The sequence below is a fragment of the Cinclus cinclus genome, chromosome 7, assembly GCF_963662255.1.
Source record: "Cinclus cinclus chromosome 7, bCinCin1.1, whole genome shotgun sequence".
NCBI classification, from domain to species: Eukaryota; Metazoa; Chordata; class Aves; order Passeriformes; family Cinclidae; genus Cinclus; species Cinclus cinclus.
Window position 1 is genome coordinate 11,200,617 of NC_085052.1, and position 24,958 is coordinate 11,225,574.

General features: G+C 41.2%; 1 protein-coding gene across 1 annotated transcript in view; it reads right to left on the reverse strand.

Moving 5' to 3' along the window:
* The window catches only part of SORCS3 (sortilin related VPS10 domain containing receptor 3), a 263,700-nt gene that overhangs the window by 66,753 nt on the left and 171,989 nt on the right, over positions 1-24,958 (reverse strand). Inside the window, exons 6-7 of the mRNA XM_062496294.1 lie at positions 9,597-9,661; positions 2,883-3,001 (exon numbers count right to left, since the gene is read on the reverse strand). Of these exons, the coding sequence (XP_062352278.1) occupies positions 2,883-3,001; positions 9,597-9,661 (184 nt within the window). The remainder of the gene's footprint in view (positions 1-2,882; positions 3,002-9,596; positions 9,662-24,958) is intronic.

A 24,958-nucleotide genomic window follows, 5' to 3' on the forward strand; every position in this document is an offset into this window, starting at 1 on the left:
TCACCATTACTTTTTACATCTTTCCTCACAGGCTATGTTATTTATCTCTTTTGCCTGGTAACCAGTGCCAGTCTTTTCAAACTCTCTTCAGCAGATAAAATTTTGAAGAATAAGATTATTCTCATTTTCTTGCTTTGTACTGTAATTCTGAAAGATCCTTTCAGAAGTGCTGCACAACAGGAACTGTTGATTTATAATGGCATTATAATATCTTCTGTGTTCTTCTTTCCCCTATCCATTATGGATCATAGTATCATGTTTGCTGAGAGTGTAGTTACAGAAGTTAATGTTCCCCAGGAATCTTACAGTACCGGCCTGCTCACCAGCTTGGTTAGAAAGGACATTCACTAGTAAATAACTGCATGTAGATAATCTAAGACATTGATATCAACAGCTGGAATTCACCTTCCCTAATTTTAGCTGCCAAAAATTTCAGGGTTTTCACTAAGCTCTACTTAGGTTCCTTCTAATATTAATGAGAAAGGCATACTCAAAGAGACAACTATGTCATATTGAAATAGGTGAAATAAGAGACAAATTGCCCCTGAAGGTTTTGATCTCTCTAACTTTAGAGGAGCACCGCCTACAGATTTAGATTAAAAATCTATTGGTTTAATGACAAAAGTTAAAAGAAACAAGTTCCTCTCTCCACTCCACATTAATTCTGACAGAACTCGTGCACCAATCCTTTATGCAGCTATTAAACCTCACCAGGTTCTTAACATTTAATTTGATATTTATTTATTCACCTCTGTCTGATATTTAAAATTCTAAAGACCTGGCTCCTACACTTCTGTCCAAGATTATCCGGACTGAACAACACATGTGAGACATTGCAAGCAGTCAATCTGACAATTATGGGATCATAATAGGCAGCAGCACCCCATGGTTTGTGAGAATAATACATCCAGGACATATCAGCACTCCTACATATGTACCAAGCAAACACTCTGCATAGTCCATTGCCCATGTCCTGGATTTAACACACCTTCAGCTCAGAGTGTGCTGGGAATCTGAAGTGCCTGAGTGCCACTCGAGCTCAGCATGGACTCAGTCCCTGCCCAGCATCTGCAGCCACTCACAGCAGGCTGCAGGACAGGCAGAAACTCTGCCAGTGTGATACAAAACACAAGGAAAGGAATAGACAGCCTGGGAATGGAGAGTCTCCTGCCCAAAGCAGCAGTGATGTTCTGTGTGTATATTTAACAGCTTTTTAAAGTGTGGGGATGTCATTTTCAATTCAAACACCCATTAAGCTATAATAAAACCTTGCTAAGAATAGTCAAGGCACTTGAGTATTACATATACATACATGCATATGTTTGTATGCGCACACACACACAGAGACACTTTTTTTTTTAACTTTAAGCTATTAGCAGCTAATAGCCTGAGCTGCTCACTGCTGATTTGAGGCAGAGGTACACATACACCAGGCCCATGTCCTCACTGGGAAATCAAGATTCTAAACAGAGTGGCCTTATTTAAACACAGATGAGGGCTGTAGAGTGAGAAACATCTGTAAGACTTCATGCTTAAAGAATTGGATGTTCCACAACACCCTTAGCCACAGACATAAACCACCACATTAAAAAAGTCTCTCTAAAATAGTCCTTGGAGAGCAGAGCATTTATTGATTGGAAAACCATTGCTTCTAGTCAAATCATGACTTACTAAGTTGCAAAATCTGAATTCACAGTGCTTTCTAGCAGTGGATCTCCACTGAGACCAAATGAAGCAGTAGCAGATTTGGTTTCATGGGGATTGAGAGGATCTGTGGCTCCCATTGCAGCAGGTCACCTCCAGAGCAGCAGATTCCCTTACTTCCAGAAGAAGTCTGCCAATGTTGCTCAAATGCATGCAGTTGTCATACTGTAGTCCTCCCAGACCACAGGGATCCAGTCCTCCACCTAACCTCGGCACAGACTCATGAGTCTTCCCTTTTATAAGAAAGTCTGACAATAAACACAGCAAAACTTTCTCATAATTTGAATAGTCAAGAAAAAATGCTCACTCAAGAAAATAAAACAGGAGCTTAATGTAACCCAGTCTTATTCAAAAAGGGAAGCATGTGTCTTTTTTGTACCACCTGCATCCAATCTTCATCGCATTTTATTCCCCCTGCTTCAGCACTGGAGACAAGCAGTTAACATCACCGCGTCTGTAATCTCTGTCTCCCGAGCTTCCTATGATCTGCAATCACTGCAGCCTGGCTGCGAGTTTTCAACCAAATGGTACATCTCCAGGAAGTGCTCTTCCAGACTGTACTATTCATTCTCAGACTTCCACAGACATGAAACTTAGAGAGATGGCCCTGTTTCATCCAGCCCATGTATTCTCAAAAAATCACAAAAACACGTCGTTTCTCATTTGATTTCTGACACTTTCTCCTCATCTCCAAAATCATCACCAACTGACAAATGCACATCCGTCTTTCACTTTGAAGTTGCCCTGTAACATCTTTTCTCAATTTTTCTTCTATCTTTACCTCCTACTACAAATTTTGTTTCACTCTATTAGCATTACTTGACTGTCAAATCAGCATAAACCTCTCCAGTTGTTAAAATAATTATTCACACCTTTCCTTTGTTCTTCTCTGTTCTCCCCAATCCATTTGTAGCTCCTTTATATTTTATAGTTAGCCACACAAATAGAAAGTTGAGAAATCCATGGACCCTTAATGAACAAACTTTAAAGATTCAATGCAAGTGAAGAGCAGAGAGATCAAGTGCTCTCTCCCAGACTGTGGAGCCAACAGCACGGACTCCTAGCTCTTAAGAACTGTGGTCCCATGTGCTTATCCTAAGAATATGCCTCCTCCCTTGCACAGAAAAAATACCTTGTGCAGGCAGAATTCATGTCCCATTTGCATGAAGCCAACGTACCTGGATGAAGATGTACTCATCCTGAACAACAAGGGAGCTGACGTCGATGGAGCGCGAGAAGGGCCCGCTCCTTTTGGTCTCAGAGCACTCCTGGATCCGACAGGTCAAATAGTGAGTGTCTGCAATGGGAGAGCATGAACATCAGAAATGCCCAGGTAGGAGCCACTTGTCTGTAAACACCATCAGCAGCTCAAAAGGTCTTATCTCCAACTAGGCAGGTGTTATTTCATGATCTGCCTCCAGCCTTTGACACTGAAACTGCTCTCTGAAGTTAGGAATTCACCACACTTCAACATTCACCATTCCTTTCCCTGTTGTGCAGACATCCCACAGGAGACTGAAGTTCAAACCATAAATGGAGGGTACCAACCATAAGTGCATCAGAAAGCTGCTGGTGAAACCGTGCAGAACACAAGCCACCCAGGCAGAATTCACCAATTCCTATACCCTTCTGGAAATCATATCCCTGACTTCACTCTGAAACACCCTAGCCTTGTTGACTGGTATTAATTATGGTAGTAAAACACAAAGAAAAATACCCAAATCAACAGTTTAATTTATTTTCCTGTGAAAATCACAAGCATCTCCTAAAATTAAGTCTTTATGGCCAACATAAGCTGGGAATGGAAATGCCCTGGCCATGAAATAGCATGAGTAGCTGAAAATTCCTAACAGTAGTTATATGCACTGCAAGAAGCATCAAATGCTTCTGTCTAGAAAGAGGATGAGAAGACCATCACACTAATGAGATTTTGTCAGGCCTTGGCATTGCTTGAGAGGAAGAACAGGACTGGAAGAAAAACAAGAAGACAACAGAAGGAAAAAGCAGATATGCAGAAAGTTAGAAGAAGAATAGATGTGCTCACCTCCAGCAAGTTGAGAGGGGTTATAGGGGATTAAGCATTATTTTACCCAGGCTAAGAAAAGGCCTCATGAAACAGAACAATGAAGGCATTGTGTTTCTGGATGTGTGTAATCTAAATATGCCATCACTGCTTTTCAACTGCTCTTCTGAAAACTGCAAATTAGGGAGAAAATGAAAATACTACTAAGATGACAACTGGAGTGATAAAAGAGTCATATCTTTTGCACTGTGGCACTTTTACAGGCTTCCTAGATTCAAATGCTTTTTTGCTTTTCTACAAAGAGTGAGGACAGACCATCAATGAGGTAAACAGCAAGTTTATAAGGGCCGGGGTGAGCCTGGTACAGTGATTTTAGTTCACAACAGCACATTGTGACATGGACCTTGTAAAATGAGCCCAAAACGATAAAAGAGAAGTTTAAAAAGACAGTCACTAACCCAGCAAAGCTGCTTACAGGATCTTCCATCACAAAAAAACTGCCTTGTCCTTGGTTTGTGTCCTTCTAGTGACAGCAAAATGTGGGGCAAAATACGGAAAGCTCTGGGGGGGCACAATTTAAATCCTCTGAGATTCAGCCAACTGCCTTCCCAGATTCTAAAACAAGATTCACGGACTGATAGTTTCCTCTTATATAGTCTTGTCCCAGCAACTCTCTTAAAAATTCAAAAAGAATACAAGTCGGAGGCATTAATAATTAGACTAATAATTTCTAAAATATTTTGTCTAAAAAAGTCACACACTACAGCCAAGCTTTAATCTAATAAAGGTCCATGCCCAACCACCCAGTGACTGAGGGCCCCTGTTAAAAGGCTGCAGACCTGGTTCTGGGATGATGCACCAGGGATTCCAGGTTAATAAGGGCTGAGTCAGAGCAGTCACACAGGTCTGGTGCAATAATGAAATCATAGTCCCACTGAGGATGCTAAAACAGCAGAAAATGTTGCTGGTGCCAGCTCAGAGTACCAGGCAGTGATTAAAGTGCATGGTGAAAAACATCTGACCTAGAGACAGTGCAAATAACCAGAGCATCAGAGCTCTGCTTTCTCCCAGCATAAAATTCCAGCAGCAGCAGCAGGGAGGTCAGACTTTCAGCTGGCATAAATTAAAGTTCTTCATCAACTGATATACATGCACTTGGCCCAGAGCTGCTATTTAGCTCCTCAGTGTGGAACCTAAGACAACCTTGCAGTGGATAAAAGCAACTGCTCAGAAAACAAGAGGGTCTTACGTGCTGCCATGCTATCCAAAGAGATCAACAGCAGTGACTTGCTCTTTGAGGTAGCTCTAAAATTAGGCAGAACAAGGAGGAGAGGTCAGGAGTTGTATTTTTAGAAGCTCATTCCCTCCAGTACGTTCTCCCACACAGTCGCCTGGATATTCTTATCCTTCCAAAAAGGGGATAATTTGCTGCTGCTGAGTGACAGAATGGGAAGAGGAATAAAAACCTGTCACAAATAAATGCAGATAAATCACAAGTGTTGACATGACAACGAGCTTCCTGTCTATTGGGAAATGTGTAATTTTGAGTGTGTTACACCAGCAATCAAATATACTTGAAGAATAGCACCTGATTAATATTCACAAGGAGCTGGTGGTGGAGAAGGGGGGTAGCTCACTACCCATTTTCCATTTAGTCTCTTGTTTTATTTACTTTCATATATTTTGCAATACAAGCCTATTAAAAAAAAAAAACAAACACAGATACAAATAAAATATCTTTAAACCTGTCTGCTTTAGGATATCAGAAAGTTAAGTCTTGTTTTTTTTCCTGCTTCCCCAAAGAAGATAAACAGTAATTCCCTTTAAAATACATTAAAAATCAGGTAAAAAGTATGGCAGCACACACTTCAGTTCTCATTTGTGTGCAACTCAAAGTGAGAAACAATCTCAAGTCCCTGCTCAAGTTTCTTAAAGGGTGCCATTCACAGAGCACATCTTCTCACAGAAAGTACAAAGTCTCTCAACAAAGGTCTCCATCAAGAGAGAAGAGGGCATCCTCACTTCCAAGCTATTATCTCCCTCTCCTCCAGAATGAGGTAATTTTGCACCCCCCCCTTTTGGACAACCACAAAGTAGAAGGACATTCATCCAGAGGGGCAGGTGCCATGAGAATAAGCCATGCCTCCAAAGCCTTGCTTACCTTTCACTGGGAGGTGTATTGCTAAGGGAGGCTGTTTCTATCTGGGCATTACTTCCAATTTATATACTGTCCTGTGCAACACCAGAATTAAAGGGTTTGGGTGTTTTGGTTTTCAGCTTTCTTTTAGTGGGTTGGATTTTTTGTTACTTTTGGGATTTTTATAATGTTCCACTGCAGAAAGAGTTGAGAAGAGCTCCCTACTTCCCAGGCAGCATTAAAAACTTCTCATGCTTATAAGCAACTCCAGCCACATTCTCAGCTCATCTGTGAATGTGGCAATATGGACATCAAGCAGCCTGAAGGGCTTCCTGCAGCTCAAATCCCAGCATCCATGCCTCCACACAAACCCTTCCCACCCCACTTAGGATTAGGAAATGGCTTTCACAGATGTACAGCCATTTTCCAGTTGAGGAGCCTGAACCGCCTCCTCAGTGCTATTTAACACAGTCTTCCATCTCGAGATTCTGGAGTGTATTTTTACCCTTTTTGAAGTGACAAAACGGAAACCATTTCTTGAAATTGGAAGGGACAAACTGGTGAAATAAGCCAAGCTACCAAGTCTCATCTTTTCCTGCCAGCCATGCCAGCTTTGGCAGGAAGCAGGAGCACAAGAGGCTCTCTCCCCAAAGATGTGGATCCCTGAAGGGAGGCAGTCAAAGCTGTTGTCATTGTGCTGAAGGCTGCAAAGGGCCAACCTGTGGGCAGGTGACTTAGAGAGACATGGGACAGCAAGTCCTGCTCCTTCCTGGCAGCATCAATAAGGCAGCTGAAAGCAGGGCTAATAGACAAAAGGGCAGCTGACAGAGACAAGTTGCACTGGCAGTTTGGCTCAGCTTAAATCAGGTTCTGATGTCAGGCAAGCTTAAAATCAGAACATTGTGAATGTTTTCATGGGAGGGAGATAAAACTCACTGGGCTCAATAATTTTTCCCCCAGAGAAAAAGACATGTAGACTCTCCAGGAATTAGTTACCCTGTTTCATCTTTCCAGTTAGCTTTTGTCCCTCTCTTTTTCCTACAATTCAAATCCTGTTTATTGCACTGTGTCTGTGAGTGGGGTGAAGATTAGCTCGCTGAACATGAGGAAGTTCAATATATCCTTCCTAGGAATGCTGGTGGATACTTCTGTCAGTGTCATCATAATAGCTCCCTTGCATCCAGCCCTGTCCTTGCTGCTGCCTACTACACCCTGGCAGAAGGGACAATGCCCAAGGCTCCTACATGTTTTTATAGTTTAAAAATGCAAGCCTCAATTGCAGCATTTAAGAAGACTAGACACAAGGGCAGATGGGTTTTTCAGAGACACAACCATTTCTAACGACTGGACAGACAAAACCATGTCACAAGATACTTTGAAGGAAAGACACCAGAGAGTGAACAGGACTGCCAGCTCTCAGATCCATAAAGCTTACTGATAGCCCTGACTCATTTATGCATGAATGAGACTCCAGCATGCCCCACCACCTGTTCCCAGCACCAGAGCACCTTTTAGGCTCCAGTGACTGAATTGGTATTAGATAGGTTCTTGAGTCCCATTACTGCTAAAAGAAAAAAAAATAAAAATATAAAATTTAAAATAATAAAATTCAGAAGTCTAGTCCTAAATACCACTTCTTTTCATTCCCCTCCCTTCCCCACTGTTATTACTCTCTCTCTTTTTATTAATTTTAAATTAAAAACATGGAGGAAAACAGAAGAAGAGGAAAGAAAAATGCCCAATATAGAAGAATCATGTATTTTTCAAGTAGCCAGTGACATTGAAGGCACAGATTCTTCTATCTGGATTGAGCTAAGAAATGGGAATACTTAAATCCACGTCTGTTAATGCATTAACTAAGTGACTGAGCCACCAGACTGACCTAAAAGAGGCATTAGAGAAGCCTTTCCTTCCTTCTGCATAATACTGAGGAAAACCATCATTAGAAACCTTCTGTCAAGAGGAAGAAACTGCAGAGCCCCATTTTCCAGCAGGTGTAAGTGCCCCAGCTATTTCAGTGAGCACAGGAAGGCTCAATTTAGTTGCAGAACTAACTGGGAGGAAAAGATCCATGCCCCACTCCTGAGCTGTACAGTATCACACTGGGGAAGTCTGCAGCTGTGAGGCTGTTGCTGCTCTGTAACACAAAGATTGTTTTAAGGCTTAGAACATCTAATCAGAGCAGCACTGTTCTTTTGTGCTGTGCTGGGTGAAGAGTCAATAGGTCCACAAAATAGGGCCAGCATGGCCCTTCAGATCTGGGGTGGAGGCTGCAGTGGGGCTGTTTTGCTGACACTACTGGCCAAGCCTGACTTCCAGTGTAACCCTCAACACCATTAGCTGCCAATTTCAAAATGCTGAATTTATACATTAAAACAAGAACCAAGAGCAAACCCCTGAGCAAACGACCTGGAGGAAGAGAGCTGTCTCTAAGCTGGGGATACATCTTTCAAACATTTACATCCTTGACATATCCAATATTCAAATAGCTGGGTGAGCAAGTTTAAACTTAGTTTGAAAACAGACTCCATCAGCAGTTTGCTTGCTTGCTTGCTTGGTTTTTTTTTATTTGCTTTTGACCACTTCTCCCATCATACCTGTGACAGTTCACACTGCAGCAAAGACACTGAAGATGCCTCCCTACCTACTCCACCCACCTGTCGGCCTGTTTTGCTTTTTCCACATATTCAACAAACAGCTGTCACCCCTGAGCTTTTATTGCCTGGTTATTTATTCAGCTGCCATCACTAAATAGCAGTGGGAGGCCAATGAGAGATATTAGAATATCCACAACCTGAGAGAAGCCATCCTGATAGACAGGAGTTTGTTCACACATCTGGCCTATGCAGCACTTGACTAAAACAGAGAAAAGTTTGCTACCAACAAAAATGCGGCTTTTCTTCCTCCCAGAAATCCTCTGACTCCTCAATCCTATGCTGTTTGCCTATACTGTCTCTGCACCAAAATGGGACACTTGTCCCATTGCTCCTGTTTCCTCACACTGGAGTAAAGCTCCAGACAAAGAGCAGATGCATTACTACGCTGCAGTTCCTGGGAGAAATATCTAAAACACTTCAGAGAGAGTAAGTCAGCTTAGTTCTAATACCATTGTCTTCACTGGAGATTGACTACATAGGACTCCATTCCACTGGAAATGTGACTAGATTCATTCTAGTGAGTGATTAAGAAAAAACTTTTTTCCTATTTCCTGCTTCAGATATAGGCAACTTTTCAAGTAATGTTTTGGTATGAAACACCTACATACATTATGAGCAAAATTTAAAAATGCTTTCAATTTAAGACAAAGGGGCATAGGGACATTCTGCCTAGAGGATAAGTCTGACTGGAGGTAATTTCTCAAATTCTCAGGTACCACTTAGCTGTTTTGAGCACCTCTGGAAATGCACAGAGGTTCCATGGTACAGTGCTGGTAGCCCAGCTCTTTACGATTGATGTAAACTATATGATATTGAAGCAGCTGAACAGGCAACAGAATAGATGCCTTCTTAGTCCACAGACTGTGCTTCTGTCCACCCTCTCCACAAACACAAGCCCTGCACTCCATGGCTTCCCTCTACAGGCTCAGGATAAGAATACTGCATCAAACCCCTTGACCCACATCTCCCCTACCAATTAAAATGTAAATGGGGAGGTAAAATGGGTGAAGGGAATTCTCATTCCCACTCCATTCTTGGCACAAAGCCCATTTTAGCATTGGCTGCAGGCACTCACGTCCATCAGCTGTCCGGGCTTCCATGTGCACGAGGTCAGGTTCTTTATCCAAACTAGTCACTGACCTGGGAGAGGAGAGAGAAAGAAGACAGTCAGTCAGCTGAAAGGCTGCAATCAGACAGAGAAAGTAAGGGAAAGCAAAACCAGTCAGAGATAGAAAGGGAAAACAAAACCAGTTTAAACCTACTTTGGGACACCTGGTATGCAGGTCTCCACCTTTTAACAACTTATCTTCTTTTTATTTCCACACAGACCACACTCAGGGGCCCTACACCAACCTTCAAAGTCATGGGAGAGTGATCCTGGCTGTCCTTTGTCTACATCAAGACTACTATGATTGTTCTTGTGGTGGCAAAGAGAGCTGGTCCCAAGACCCAGTAAAATCAGAGTTCTGTTTTAATGCTGAAGGAAAAACAAGAGCACAGAAACTTCATGCCTTCAAAAAGCAAACTGAAAGGAGGCTTTATTTGGCTGATTAGAGACACCAAAGGCTAAGTTTCCTGATTTGCCCCTGTTTTGCTGGGCAATCTTGTTATTCTTTTTCTCCTTTTCCCCACCTTTAAAAGGAAAACAGTGTTGCAGATGTAGTGAATTTCTGATTCTAAAAATGTGAGAAAGTATCCATTATTCACACCATGAACCCATGCCATCTATGGTCCTTGACAATTAAGAAAAGAGGCACAAGGAGTTTCTTTAATCTCACTAGCTGAAACTCAAGCACCCCAAGTCAAATCTTCCCGTGCATTATTTACTCCCTAAAAATATTTTTCAAGGTACATTAAAAAGATACTTTTCCTCCTGGAAGAGGGAAAGTCAAGCCCAGAACATAAATGCTATTATCAGTGTCCTGGCTGATAAGAATCATTGAGATGAACATTTAGTCCTAGCAATGGCTGGCAGGGAAAAAAAAATCCATAGATGTCCACGTGATTTATGGTGCTGCTTCTCCTGAGTTAACCAAAGGGTTAGATTAAAAAGAGACAATGACAAAAATCAGTTTCTAATTTGGTGGGAGTTGAATTTGCTACAGTAGATTGTAAATAATAGATTCCCTCTGAGCCAGCCAACATTCAGAATTCCCTAATGTTCTGCGAACATTTTTATCACATTCTTTTGCTGTTTTCATCCTTGGGGCATCCACAGCAGAAACAATAATAATAATAATAATAATAATAATAATAATAATAATAATAATAATAATAATAATATTGCAGATGCTTTGATACATTTTTGTGAATCCCACAAAAAACACAGCAACTGAAGCAATGACAAACATATAAATGTGCTGGAGTTCAGCTAAGATCAGCCAGTGCTGCAAATGTCAAAACAACTACATTATGACCCACTGTGTAGGTAACTGAAACTGGCACTGCTTGTTAACAAGAGCACCACATCGACAGCAAGTCCATTCACAGCACTCTGAATTGTGGCCAAAAGATACCAACACAACAAAACAAAGCAGCACAGGCAGGGCTTTCATCATTCCACTCACAGCGAGGAACAGTCTGCTCCTTAATCGCTACCATCAGTTTCAGGCAGATCCCACAAGGAAGAAAGTGCTGTCTGTTATTGGTAAGGATGCCAGAGTGAGCCTGAGTTCCTGAGATCACACAATTATTGGGATGAAATCTTCCCAATATATGGACACAGCTAAAAGTGACAGTAGGATACACAGAAATACCTTTAAATATCAGTGAAAAACATTACGGTGTGCTGCAGTATTAGTCCACCAATGTATACAGAAAGCAACCTTTCTAGTCCATAGCAGCAGTCTTCTGCCTTTTTCAAATGAGTAGCACTAACTGCTGTAATTCCAGTCATTCAGTAAGCATCACCCTTGTCTATGACACACCAATAGAGACAGATGTACATGCTTATCATCATATCTATTCATCACATCTTAATGAAACAGAATGGCAATTCCAGCACCTTGAGGTAAAGGTTGGGAACAGTTTAGGGACTTGCCCTGCAGCCCTTTCCAACAGGTTTCCTACTTAAATTCAGCCTTGAATGCACTCTCCTGGCATCCATCTGTCTGGAAGCCAGACAACAGCCTCCTACTCAGAGCCATTTGCTGCATCCTGACACCACAACATCATATGGCTTCACCTGGGCCCCTGACATCCTCTGGGCCCCCCCATCCCCAAGGAGAGGACACTGTATCTCCCCCTGCAGCAATGTGGCAAAACTGTTCCTGGCCCAGGTAATAAGAGATATCAGTCTGCCACAGTACTATCCATTTTTAAAGGGACTTCAATTAGAAGAATCTAAGTATATCCTAACAAAATCCAGAATACTCATCAAGGTTGCGCATTTGCATACACAAGCTCTGTGGATCTACTCATAATGCCTTTCAAGTGTGCACCAGGGAATGAGAGGGATCTCCTGAAACATGTCATTTGAGCTTGAAGTTCCTTTCCAGTGCCATCTACTTGTTCCCTTAATTAGTTTTGACAAGCTTAATGGTTCTTTTCAGAATAACAATGATGACAAAAAAGGACTAGCACACAGCACACCCCTAGTACTCTTCTGTTCACTGAATGGTGCACTGCAAGTTGAAAAGCTCATAAAGCGTTTTGCAACCCAAAAGCAAGACAGGCTGCTCTATCTGCAGGCAGATAACAAGCCTGAAAAGTGATGCATTGGTCATCCTTCCTTCATTCAAACCAAGTTGCTGTCTTATACCAATGACTGATGGCAAAACAGATCCCCAATCAATGCCGTTTCTTCATGCCTCACCTCACATCTCTTCCCACTGGCATAGAACAGAGCTTTGTTTTGCATTGCTCTGACTCTTGAATTCAGGTATTTTTAGTAAGTGGTCTCTCGTCATTTGTCTGGAGGAGCTTTACATGAAGAAAGCAACAGTCAGCAGTGGAAAGAGCAAGATATAATTGTAGATCCTGAAGCACAGCTGCAGAAACACACGTACAGACTCTAAAGCCACTCCTTTATCCCTTTATCCTGTTGTAATTCTCTAGCCTTGAGAACTCACTACAACAACATCCTCTCAGATCTGGCAATGCAGGAGCAGCAACAAAACAAGAAGAGACACTTTCACAGCCTTGTATTGCCTTACACATTATCTCTCTGAAGAACATTTGGAGGATGCACTGCTCAATATTATTTAAGTAACTAAAGTGCGTTGAGGAGAGATGTCAGCATCCCCTGACTTATACAACAAAGTGCAGCCCGCAGAGTGGGGTGGCTGGGAAAGGCTTTCATGGTGCTCTAGCCAAGAACCTGTCCAGAGGCTTACAAAGACAAGAGTACTTCACACTCAGGAGCCTGAGGACCTGATCCATGGTCACAGAGCTCTGTGCATATAAACTCTAGACAGCAAAATTTAAACCAAGGTTCACAAAATGCAGCCATGTGTGCTGCTGTCTTGGATGGCCATAGGGAGTAAAACAAGGCACCCTCACTGTGAGGAGCTGAACTGAATCAACATCCTCCACCATCCCTACTCATTAATCACCCCTCGCATGGAAAATGCTGAGAGGATGCAGGCAGTAGTGACAGGAAAGGTCAGTTTTTCCTGCTGACATGCTCCCCAACTGCTGCAAAAGCAGTTTTCAAAATGTGGAGCCTGCAGCCAAAATTGCAGCAGGCACAGAATAATCTTCCAATTAAGAATTCAAACTACCTCTGAATTCCATTAAAAGGAAGAATTGTTACTTTTTTTTTTTTATTTATCTTCTGCTGCTGCTTTTTCTTTCTGTTTTCATGGTAACTCTTGATTTTCACAAGATCTTTCCTCCCTTCTTTTCAGAAGAGAATTGTGTGCTCTTAAAAATTGAAGGATGGATATGATCCTGGCAAGATCCTTATCTCTATCCTGAGGGAAGAGCCTTGTGCATGGATGCACATTTCCTAGGCCACCCTGCTAATATTTAATCTCTGGGAGGGACAGCAAGCAAGAAGGGCAAGGAAAACACAATACTCTGCACCTTAACTATTCCTAAAAAATGTTTCTCTATAAGGTGCTGTATACTTCAAAATAAAAAAAAAGCCAGTACATTCCAAGAAAGGAAAAAAGAAAACCAGACATTCTTCATGTTACCTGCCTACTGCACACCCCAGCTCACTTTCTCTACCAAATCTAATGCCTTTCCATGGAATAAATAAATAATCTCTTTTTTCTACTCCTTTTGCAAACACCAGGCATTTAAAGGTGAAAAGGAGCATTGAGCTATGGCTCCTCTAGCATCTTAAATGAAAATAGCTGAGCAATTCCAACTGCCTCTATTGATCCTTGCTCCCTAAACCATCAATTGAGAGTAAGAGATGCTCTATTCCTCTGTCACCTGGACCCAAGAGTTTGGGAGGTTTGAGTGAGTTTCACTGACTGCGAGCAACATTTGTGTTTGGGATTTACAACAAAGTAAAAGCAAAAATTCAGCTTACAGGAGTCAGACTTTCAAGCTTGATCTGGAACCTGCTGGACTGAGCTTTTTGCCAGGGGTGTGTCTAGTTTCTGACCAGTCAGAGTGGCATTCACCAGCTATGAAAACAAAGTCAAAACTTTTATAACAGAGACTGCCAAGATGCTGACTTGAAAACTCATTTTAGCAGGTTAAGATGTCAGACTGAAGGCAATTGCCAGTGTCCATGTAAAGAGACAGAGGAAACAGATGGATACTACCTAGCAGGATGTTGTGCAGTAAATAAGGGCTAGAAACAGCAAGGAACATATATTGTGCAATAATATGTAAAGGGGAAAAACTCATCCTCTTGCTGCAGGCAACTGCAGTTAAATTAGTGGATGTTGCCAGTTAGACTGCTGTAATTTTAATTCTATCCTGCTCCAGAAGTCAATAAATACTTTTGTGTGATACCAGGCAAGCAATGCATGTTTCTAACTCAACCAAGCAACACAAGGGCCATGTGGCTACAAGAAAGCAGGAAATAATTCATTCCATTCCCACTGAACTGACCTGGAGTATTCCACATGGCATCCTTGCTAAATGACACATGCATTTCCAAGAGGCCTCTCCTCTATCTGATACTGCATCACATTTGTCTAGGTATCAATAACTGCAGTTGGTTTCAGGAGGTCAAGGCAATTCATGTATTAATTAGTCTAAAGTCATCTCCATCAGACATTAACTCTGGGCATGTAACAGCCACATGCACCCAACCTGCACACAACCCCAGGCCAGCCACCTCACCATAAACTACCATAGGTATAAACTACCCAAATGTTGAACTGTTGGGGCAAAGAATGTGTTTATTAAACACATAAATACAGTATCATTCTCTGTGGCTGAGCCGGGGGAGACGCTGCTGGATGTGTTCGGAGGTGATGAGGTCTCTGAAGAGTTATGGGCAAAACCTCCTTGCACAGCATATTTCAAATGAAGCTTGGGAAAAAAGCTGGGCAGGAAGATACTGTAAGGAACTGTCTTAGCTTGGTCCCTGGAGCTTTCTACATCTTTTCCAGTGCTAATTTCTGTGATGCTATAGTTCTGGACATTGGCAGAAGTAATTGTTGTGAGACTTAGCTTGCAAGATAAGGGGAAAAAATTGCCAAGTGTTTATTCTCAGCTAATTTCTTATCAGCAAAGCCAATCCTTTTTAAAATGATCCCAATGAATTTTAAGGAGGTTTTCTGTGTGGTATGTTGAAGAAAACAAACTTAAGGTGTTCATGGCGTCTGTATGTGCTTCCATATGTGCATACATGCATCTGCCTCCCTCATCCCCACTAATACCAAATGTCTAAACCTATACCTTCCCTGTAAACTCAGTGGATCACAGGCTCTGGACCACAAGGTTGCTACATACAGTTCTTTCAGGCATAAACCAGACCAAGAAGAGGGAAGAAGTCCAAATCAATCCACTCCCTGAGGGGAAAACTGACATTTAGGCTCAACCATGCCAACCACCACCAGACAATCCATTCAAGGCAGCAGGCTCTGCTACACAGAGAAACATTTCTTCCTCTTCTCAGTACATAAAAGGTGACTCTTTATATCACAGGAATTAACAGTATGTTTAGTATATTTAGCAACAGGAAAACTGTTGTTGCTTAATATTTTTTCTTTTCCCTTTATGCTAACCTCAAAACCCATGCACAAATAAGTCTTGTGTCTAGCTCTCATCCAGTTAATAGGTCTTAGTCCTTTAAAGTTCCCTGGAATTTTTTCCCAGACCTATACCATAAACCCCAATAAATATAACCACAGTCTTGTCAATTATACTTGAAAAAATTGTGCAGAGAAGGCCAAAGGTCCTTATTCACAGCTTGTTCAAGGTTTGAAAGGGCCAGCAACATAGGGAGGGCATGTGCTCCAGCTGGCATCTTAATTTCCCAGTGGTGCCCTGGAAATAAGTCCTTATGAGGACTGAGGCTCATGCAGGGAGTGTGTCAGCTCTGCCAAGCCAACCCTGGTGGCTGGTTGGTCCCAGGTGCAGCCCCAGTGCTGGTGCTGAGGAGTGGGATGTGCTGCTCCCATGCAGCTGCTGCTTCTGACTCATCGGGGCACAGCTGATCCAGGCTATGCACAGGCAGTCCTGAGGGCTTATCCCTTATCCTAACTGAATAAGAAGCCTTTTCCTTTTTTTTTTTTTTTTTTTTTTTTTTTTTTTTTTTTTTTTTTTTTTTTTGCCAAGTCCTAGCATTACCAGCATCAGGATATGGTGGAAGTAATGAAGCATCAGCTCATCGAGTTTAAGATGTTACTGTCCTGAAGACATCTCAAAGCCTGAGTGCACAACACACCATCAGCTCCGTATCTCATATGCATCCAACACCAGCACAGCTGCTTTGGAGACCCCATTTTAGAGAGGAGAGAGGGGATTTTCCTGGGGTTTAGAGGTCTGCAAGTTTTATGGTGGACAAGTTTTAAGCACATTCCAACACAAGAGTTTGATTCTGTTTTGCCTTCTTCTGGAAGGGACACTTTTTGCAGGACAATTTCACTTCTGTTATTCTACATTTCAAGTCCCTTTAGGAAACAAGAATAAAAGTATATTTTTAGATTTTTGCATTTACTTAAAATTAGTTGAGTGCCTACTATATTATGAAGCCCAGATAATTAATGTTTTCCCAATGCTTGGCTACCCTCCTTTGAAAGTCATGTATACATGGGGAATTGCTATAGATTACTGCTTGGCTTTTTCATGAAACATTAGTCATCCCTGTTTCAGATCACTTTAAAAAGTCAAAATGCTCAAAGACCCCTCAGCTCAACCTGGCAGTCCTGTAACCAAAGATTTCACTGGAGTTAATCTTCTCCCTCAATGGCAATGTTTGTCATGCTCCTCTGAGTTGTTTTCTAGCAGAAGTATCTTAAACATGACCCATTCAAGAAATGTTTTACACCAAAACAGGGATTATCAGTTCACTGTGTGTTTAACTGCCCTCATTGGTACAAATATTTTCCAATTGTAAATATGACATGCCCAAAATGCTAAGGCTCAGTGATTCAGCTATTAACAGAGGCCTAGGCAGAATAAAGTCCCTCTGAAAGGCTTCAGAGCAAGAGCATCATTTAATAAATGAATGCAGAAGTAGATGGATAAAAATAAAGCTTAAAGCATCCAAAGATGCCAGTATGAAACTTGGCACAGACAATATGTATAGGATTTGCTGATGAGCCCCATATGCCTATGAGCATTGTACATTGTATTAATTAAGGAAGAATGACTCTCCAAATTCCCTGTTAGAGGATATTGTGAAGAATCACCCTGGGATAACATCTAACATTCTGGAAATGAATTTGTGGTTCATTTCATGCATTTTGGGGAAGAAAGAAAGAAAAAATAGATTTGTGTCACAAACCTTTTGTGACAGTTGTTTACATTTCCAGCACTAACCTGAAGAGAACAAATGGCTCATTTCATTCTTTGACTTTTAGCCATCAGCCAGAAAAGTGAGAGGGAAAGAAAGGAATGAATAAGAATGGTAAGGAGAAATACAGAGTAGAATAAGCTACTCTGTTCCGGACCAGCAAGCATAAATGCATCAGTGTGTCTCCTTGCTCCCCCCAAAAAATCACACTCAATTAGCTGCTGAGAGTGAGATACTCATTTGTCCCAATACCACAGGAGGAAAAGACAAAGAAGCAGGAAACAAAAGGGATTTTGGCAGCAGACAGCTATCTAAAGACAGGCTCTGTCTGTAGAAACAGCAAGTCTGTGTGGCTGTGATTTGTAAAAGCAACAGTGACATGAGGTCAGCAGATCACCAAGTGTCTCATGAAGCATCCTCACAAGCAGAATGGAGAGATGAATAAAACAGTAGCATGCAGGTCTCTGTCCGTGAAAGAGCAACACTGTAGCAGGAGAGACCAGGGAAAACACAGATATTTTGTAGGTCCCTTGCTCTGAGTTAGGCAGCTGAACAAGCAATGAGACAAGGCTGCCCAGGGGGCTGGGCAATAGACACACTCCCAGCTCTTCACAACAGCAGCATCCCAAAGCATCCTCATCCCCAAAGCATTGCCCTGATCAAGGGAGAATGCTCAGGGCAGAATGCTGCAGTGGGAGTCATGTCAAGAAGCAAAGGTGTATGGTCAGGCTGCAGGTAAATCAAGAGCTTCTCTTTGTTGGGCTCTTAATCTGTTGTTACAGGGGAGCAATAAAAGGAAGGAGAAATACAAGGCCAAATGAAAAGTAACACTCCGCTGGTTTCTATCCTCAAGGCAAATTCCGAAGTGCCAGCACACTCTTCAAATCTAATGATTTGTAGAAAGAAAAAAAAGGAATTCTGGAGAAACTACTGCAGATCTAGAAATGGCTTTAGGGAGTCACTATTATAGATTGCCCCTAAAATCAATATAGTAATGGAACATGTCTCCTTCACTCAAAGATTTTCAATCAAAACCTGAAAACCAAAAAAACTGTGAGCAAAACCCAAGAATCTCTCTGTATCCTTTGGCCAAAAACCTGACCGAGCTTTTGGCTTGGTTTTCTTTATTTTTTTTCAATAAAAAGCAAGATTTTCTCCTATGTGAGAAAACCCAGATCTACTGAAATCAGCTCTGAAGTCTACAGGTATTATTTATTATTTCCTAAGTACCTGCTGGCAGACACAGGTGAGTATGTTTCTCTCTCAAACTCAGCTACAGAAGTCCTGATATTCCATTAAACATGGAAATATGTCTACATCCCATTTTCATTGCCTTCTGCCCAATGAAGAACAATTATCTTCCAAGGTAATTACAGAGCTATGATAACCACTGCTATGTCCTATTCCAATTAACACTCTACAAATATGCAAGCGAAACAGCATCACTCACTGGCTTTTCATCCTTGTTCTCTATATGACCAGTAAAACACAAATTACTGAATCAACATTATTTAAAAGAACCTGTAGTGGAGCTAATAAGATGCTCCTTCCTGTTCTTACATTCTGATGTAGCTTCATGCTCACTGTGTTTAACAATAGCAAAATTAAACTCATCTCATTCTACAGAGGAGACTCAGGGGAATGCCAGGGAATGAAAGGATGGGAGTTTCATTTTCTTCTCTTGACAAGAATGAATTCTGCCTCATATAACTGCTGATGAATTGCCATTTTAAGAGAGTTTGTTAATTTACAACAGCAGAAGGCATAAAAACGGACCTCCTTATCTTTAATGGATGTTATTGAGCAACACAAATGGTTCACATTTGAATTAATTCAGAAACATCTTGTCTGTTTTGCCTTGATAAGACTGTTCTTTCTGCACAGCATGGGCTCAACTTCTTCTGTTAAATAAAACAACTGGTTTTGTTCAGCTTAATGCCAAGCAAATTTCCAAAGGTTCAGCAGCTGAAGTCAGTTCAGGGAAATGAACTGGAACTTACCTGGGTCCTTCCTGATTCTTTTTGAGAAAATGTCGCTGAAGAGTTTTGAGGCATTTAGTTTCAAGTAAAAATGGTCCCTGATGGTGCTGATGTACTTGCTGAGGATAAATCCTCTATTAGATTGCAACCTCCTCCAATGCAAGGATGCTTCCAGCCCCAGTTGCTATAAAGAAACAAGAACTGTAAAGTGCATTTCTTGCAATCAAGTGGGCCCCCGGGGACGAGGTCAGGGGCAAAGGGAGGACAGATCCAGAAAAGATGCTCACTCCTGATGCCTATAAGTGTTTTGCCACTGAATGAATAGCCAGAAAATTATGTCCATAATCAGAGTACGTGAAAAGGTCATCCCTAAACTTCTCAGAACTGTAGTGATTTCAAAAGAATTCTCAAATGTTTCTCTTTCTGTCATCTGAAAACAAGAAGGATTCCCTCTCCCACTGAGAATTCACCCATTTTCCCAGAAATTGAGAGATTTGTATGATATAGAACAAAGGCCAAAACCTAACCCAAATTCCCCACAAAAAAAAAAATAAAAATAAAAAAAAAAGAAGTGGGAGACTATTCCTTGCTAGCCAGAATGCACAAAATATGATGCTACTTTCAGCCTGGCAGCCTGGTTTTGACGAGCTTTGCCAAGCTATGAAAGCATGGGAGATCCTCATATGCCTCAGAGGGATGCATTATTCAATATATTAATTAGAGGGTTGGCTTTCATCAGTGCTTCCTACAAAGTATCACAAAGAATTACTCTGGGACTGTTCCTAACAGGCGGGAATTAATTTGGGTTTGAGTTCACGTGCATCAGGAGAGCCAGGATGAAGTCAGGCCAGGCAGAGTACATGAGTCAGCAGTACAGCATTTCAGCTTCCAACACTGGCCTTTGAAACACAGTGATGGGGTTTGGATTTGTTTGTTTGGATGGGTTTTGGTCTTATTTGTTCCTTTCTTGCTTAAGAAGAACACAGATCCTCCCACCATGCACTCTCCAGACAGACACAGCACTGAGACCCACTCCAGAGATCAATACCAATTGGGAGAAATATTCAACAAACCCTTCCTTAAAGCACTCCTGGTCTTCCTTACTAGTGGTTCATCTAGTGTGCTTCAGTCTCAGACACTCAGTCAAAGAGAGTGTGGGGGAGATGAGGGTTATAAAATTATCCTAATTATTATCCCATGATGCTAATTATAAGATTAGCAATAGGAGAGGTGAGAGAAGAGACTGGTCCCTGGGAGATAAAGAAACCTGACAGATGAGAGAGCAAAGCAAAAGGCTTTTTGATGGCTGAAAGCACTAACTGCAGTGTGATGGGTGACATTCAGTGGTCGGCATCTTTAAACCAAATGAGCAGAAATATTTCAGCCCTTACTTTTTGAGGCCTTAAGGAAAAAAATAACTGCTAGCCACAGAACATTAAAGACATAAATGTGGCAAACATCACAAATTATACTAAAATCACAACAAATCACAAATTCTAAAAGCCAGATAGCATTTATGTAAGGACATCCACAGTTACATTAGTGGAGAGGGATAATCCTTCCTTCTGCAAGACATGTTGTGTTTCTCAAGCAAAAAGAGGTTAGAGAAAAAAGAAAGTGGTTAGAAACAAAAGTCCCTCAAAGACAACTTATTCCAAAATTGCCCTTCCAGAGTATATTCTTCATTGAAAGAACTCATCCTTGCTGTGATAGCAGCCATAATTACAGAAGTGTATACGTAATGTGACACTTTATCATGCAGCACTTCACTCAGGGACTACTTGTTATGTAGTTCATGGGTTTTAAAGGAAAATTTAAAGTATTTACAATTATTTCCCTTCATAATCCCACGAACACACACAATCCTTGTAGCCAGAATGTTTTCAGTATGTTTTTCTTAATTTCTTTTCTCATTAAAAGAACTGATTAGCCTGATTAGCATGACATCCACAGGACTTCGCAGAAAAGTCAAACATAATTTTCCTAGAAAAGCAGGCAGTAAGGAGGGGAGCACCACACAATATTAAAGCATCCATCAGCTATGACTTAGAGCTTACATTCACAGTACAAGAGATTAGTTCTAACAAATTTCCTTTCTAAGATAAAGTCATCAGTCAGCATAAACATACACCGAACTCCCAAATATCTTTGGTTTTAGGGTAAACTAGAAAATAGTCTGTAATACTTCTCCAGTATTCTACTATGGGTTTTTTCTACAAAGATGCTTTCCCAGATCCAACTATTTCTGTCAGTCTCTCATAAATTTGTTCCAAAAAGAACATGGACTGTGCTCACAAAGAGGAGTAGTAGTCTGAACATTACACTGACCATAGGCACAAATGAAACTCCTGGGGTCTGTGCAGTCTCTATAAAACAATCCCGCAGAAAGTGAGGGGTTTTCCTGTTCTTAGGGTCATTAGGTTGTTATTCTCTTAGATATCCATAAAATCTATTACAGTGTCCCTGGAAGAGCGCTTATCAATCTGTAGTTCAAAACCAGGATAGGATTATGTTTACAGAAAAAAAAATCACACATTTTGTTTCAGATTGCACTCTTTTCCTGCTTTAATTTTTTGGACCATATATTGCAAAATTAAGTTTTATTCAAATTTTAAGTTTACTTAAAAAGACCATCCAGAAACTGTCAAACATTTCACTATATTCCTTCCTTTAATTTTTGAGAGAAACATTTTGATAATGTTGCCATGAATTTTAAAATACCTTTATTTATTTGACAATTTTCCAACAAAAATAAACATTATTTCAGCCAATAAACAGTATCCACCTCTATATCCAGGTTCCATTTATAGCTCTGTCACAGAGTTACTGTGTAATCACAAGTTAGACACCAACAGCCTAACATTTGGAAAGAGTAAATATCTATAGTGCCAATGGCATTAATTGTAGGCACACAAAATGAAATAAAAGACCTAGGTTTACACTTTTACTTTGCCCCTTCTTAAGTGAAAAGGAAAATAAAATTAGGCTTATTATCACCATGGTGTTGCAGTCTTTAATTAATTTAAGTGACCTTGCAAAGAAATCTTTCTGTATAGGCCTAGAATTTATGAGACAGTCTCATCATTCCTGAACTTATATTACAGAGCTTGAGGCTAGAGTTTGGAAATGTCCTCAGCTTAGCACCGTTCATGGTCACAGTGGCTTGAGTAACACATTCCAGATTTATGTTAGCTTTAGTCTCCAGAACAAAAATCTTCCCCACATGTTCCTGCCCATGGGGCATAGGCAGCAAGTCCCTTACCAGAGCCAAATGAGTCATTAGCCAAGGGAGGCTCCAGTAATAGGCACTGGGTACACGCCTTGGTGATGCTCGTAGGTGTCATCCATAGATGCCAAATTGGAGTCATTCCTTTTATCCAGAGCTCCATGTATGGCATGGTTTTAATTCTGAAAAACTCCAATATAGGATTATTTAAGAGTCAATTTGACATTTACAAGACTATGTTTTCCTAACACTAAACTTGGCTGTAAAAAATCAGGCGATGTTTCCCCAGCACTGTGCAATGACACCATCTGGTAGTTAATGATTAGTGGGATTTACAGGAGAGGCAGGCACATATTTGACTAACCATCTCTTTGCTGACAAACTAGGCAAGTAAAGTTAATGTCAGCTGTATCCAAAGGTCACTCCTGGAACTGCTGCTGAAATGGTCTGCGTGGACCAAGATTGGCAATGGAATTAGGAAATATCAGCGCTGTCACAACGATGAAGAAATAAAAACAGACACAAACATCTGTGTGAAGGCACAGATAAACCCAGATAACAACCTTTAGAAACACTGAGGTAAACCCCTTAACTTCTGCCACACTACTCTCAGATACCCAAACCAGCCTCCACTAGAGTCATCCTGAAATTCAGGCTGCAAATAAAAATAAATACTCTGCCTCATATATTTTATCATCTGTTACTATCCAAAATCACAAAAAAAAAAAAGGACTGAAAACCTTGCCATCAAAAGACAACATTTGTTGTCTCATTCCTCAAACAACTGTGACAGAAGACAGAAAACCTTCTCCCCATTTTTAACCCTCAGAGATCATAGGGATTGTGGCTGGCATTCACAAGTTAAAAAAAAAAAAAAACAAAAAAAAAAAACAAAGCAGAAATCTGGTAGATTAACATGGGGAAGAAGGGAAGAATTAAAATTCTGGGGAGATTTGTTGAGGGAATCAGTAGTATATTTGAGAACTGCTTGACACATTTAATTTTTCTACTTGCAAATACAAATGCTGCTCCTTGAAGCCACACTAGTGCATGTCCTCTTTTCCTCCTCCCAGTCTCTCCTTTCCTGCCCTGTTGGTGTTTTCTGTCCAACTTTCAGCACTACTGGCTCTTACTGACTAGACTCACGCTGCACACCAGCTTCAGGGCTCTAAGTATCCCCAGAGGCATCAGAAATGCTGTGCATTTTATCTCTCTCTTCAACACAAAAGGGTAATTCCCCACTTTCCTGCTCCTAGGCTTTGAGAGAATCACCCAGGATCCCAGAGAGCACTAGTAAAAAAGCAAATGAGAGAGAGAGAAATGAGAGAAGGGAAACGTCTAGCTTTAACAGGCAAAAAAAAAAAAACCAAGGAAAATGGTTCCACATCCTCCAATTCCTCAGTGATGATGGAAAGCAGGAAACAGGAATTTGTTCTCCAAAAAAGAAAACCTGGGGAGACCCTAAGAAAGGGTGTTGGTATCCAAAGGAACATAGCGCTGTCCTCTGCTCAGGATGGTGATCCTTGTGTCTACTTAGCAGATATAGGCAGGGACTCCAAAGACTGTCCAAAGATGGACAGGGGGATATTCACAGCTGTTTAGCTGATTGGACAGAAAACAGATCACCTCGAGAAACTTTATTTTAAAGAATTAAGCCATAAGATGATAAAAGGATTTCATATGCCACTAAAGCATCTTGTCATTCTCTTTTACACTCTAGTGCTCTTAATCCACTGTTGTAGCACTTCATATTACTACATTTGACTACTTCACCACCTACAGTCATCAAGGTGCTCTCCTATCCCAGTCTCACCTACAGGGTAACAAGGCAAAGTCAGCTGGAGTCCACCCAAGGTGACAGGGAAAAGCTGTGTCCATCAAAGTGCTTGGTCAATGTCCAGTAACCAAACTCTCCTGCCCACCTGCTTAGTCCTGTTGTGCTGCTGCAGGAAAAGGCAGAGGTACCAAAAAAAAACCTTAAGGACAATTAGAGTCCTATGAATTTCTATCAGAAGAGCAACAGTATTTAGTCAGCAGAACACACCATGTGTTTTACACGGGAGGAAACTTCCCCAACATTTCCATGGTACAAAATATGGGCTTTATTTTTTTTATATCCTCCACATGGCAGCACAGGTGCCTAAGTTACAGCGATTCAAAATGAACAGGGCCCAGGGGGAGCTGCAGAAATGTGTTCTGAAAGAAAAGAACACTGAGTAGGCTTTTAACAAACTTTGCACTCATGCTGGTTCCAGTTATCTTGAGTGATCTTGGAATTTCTGTATCACATTAGTGTAACTCTCTATTTCCAGTCTTACAGGATCCTAAGTTATTAAAATCTGAGGCCAAGGCACGTGGGAGCC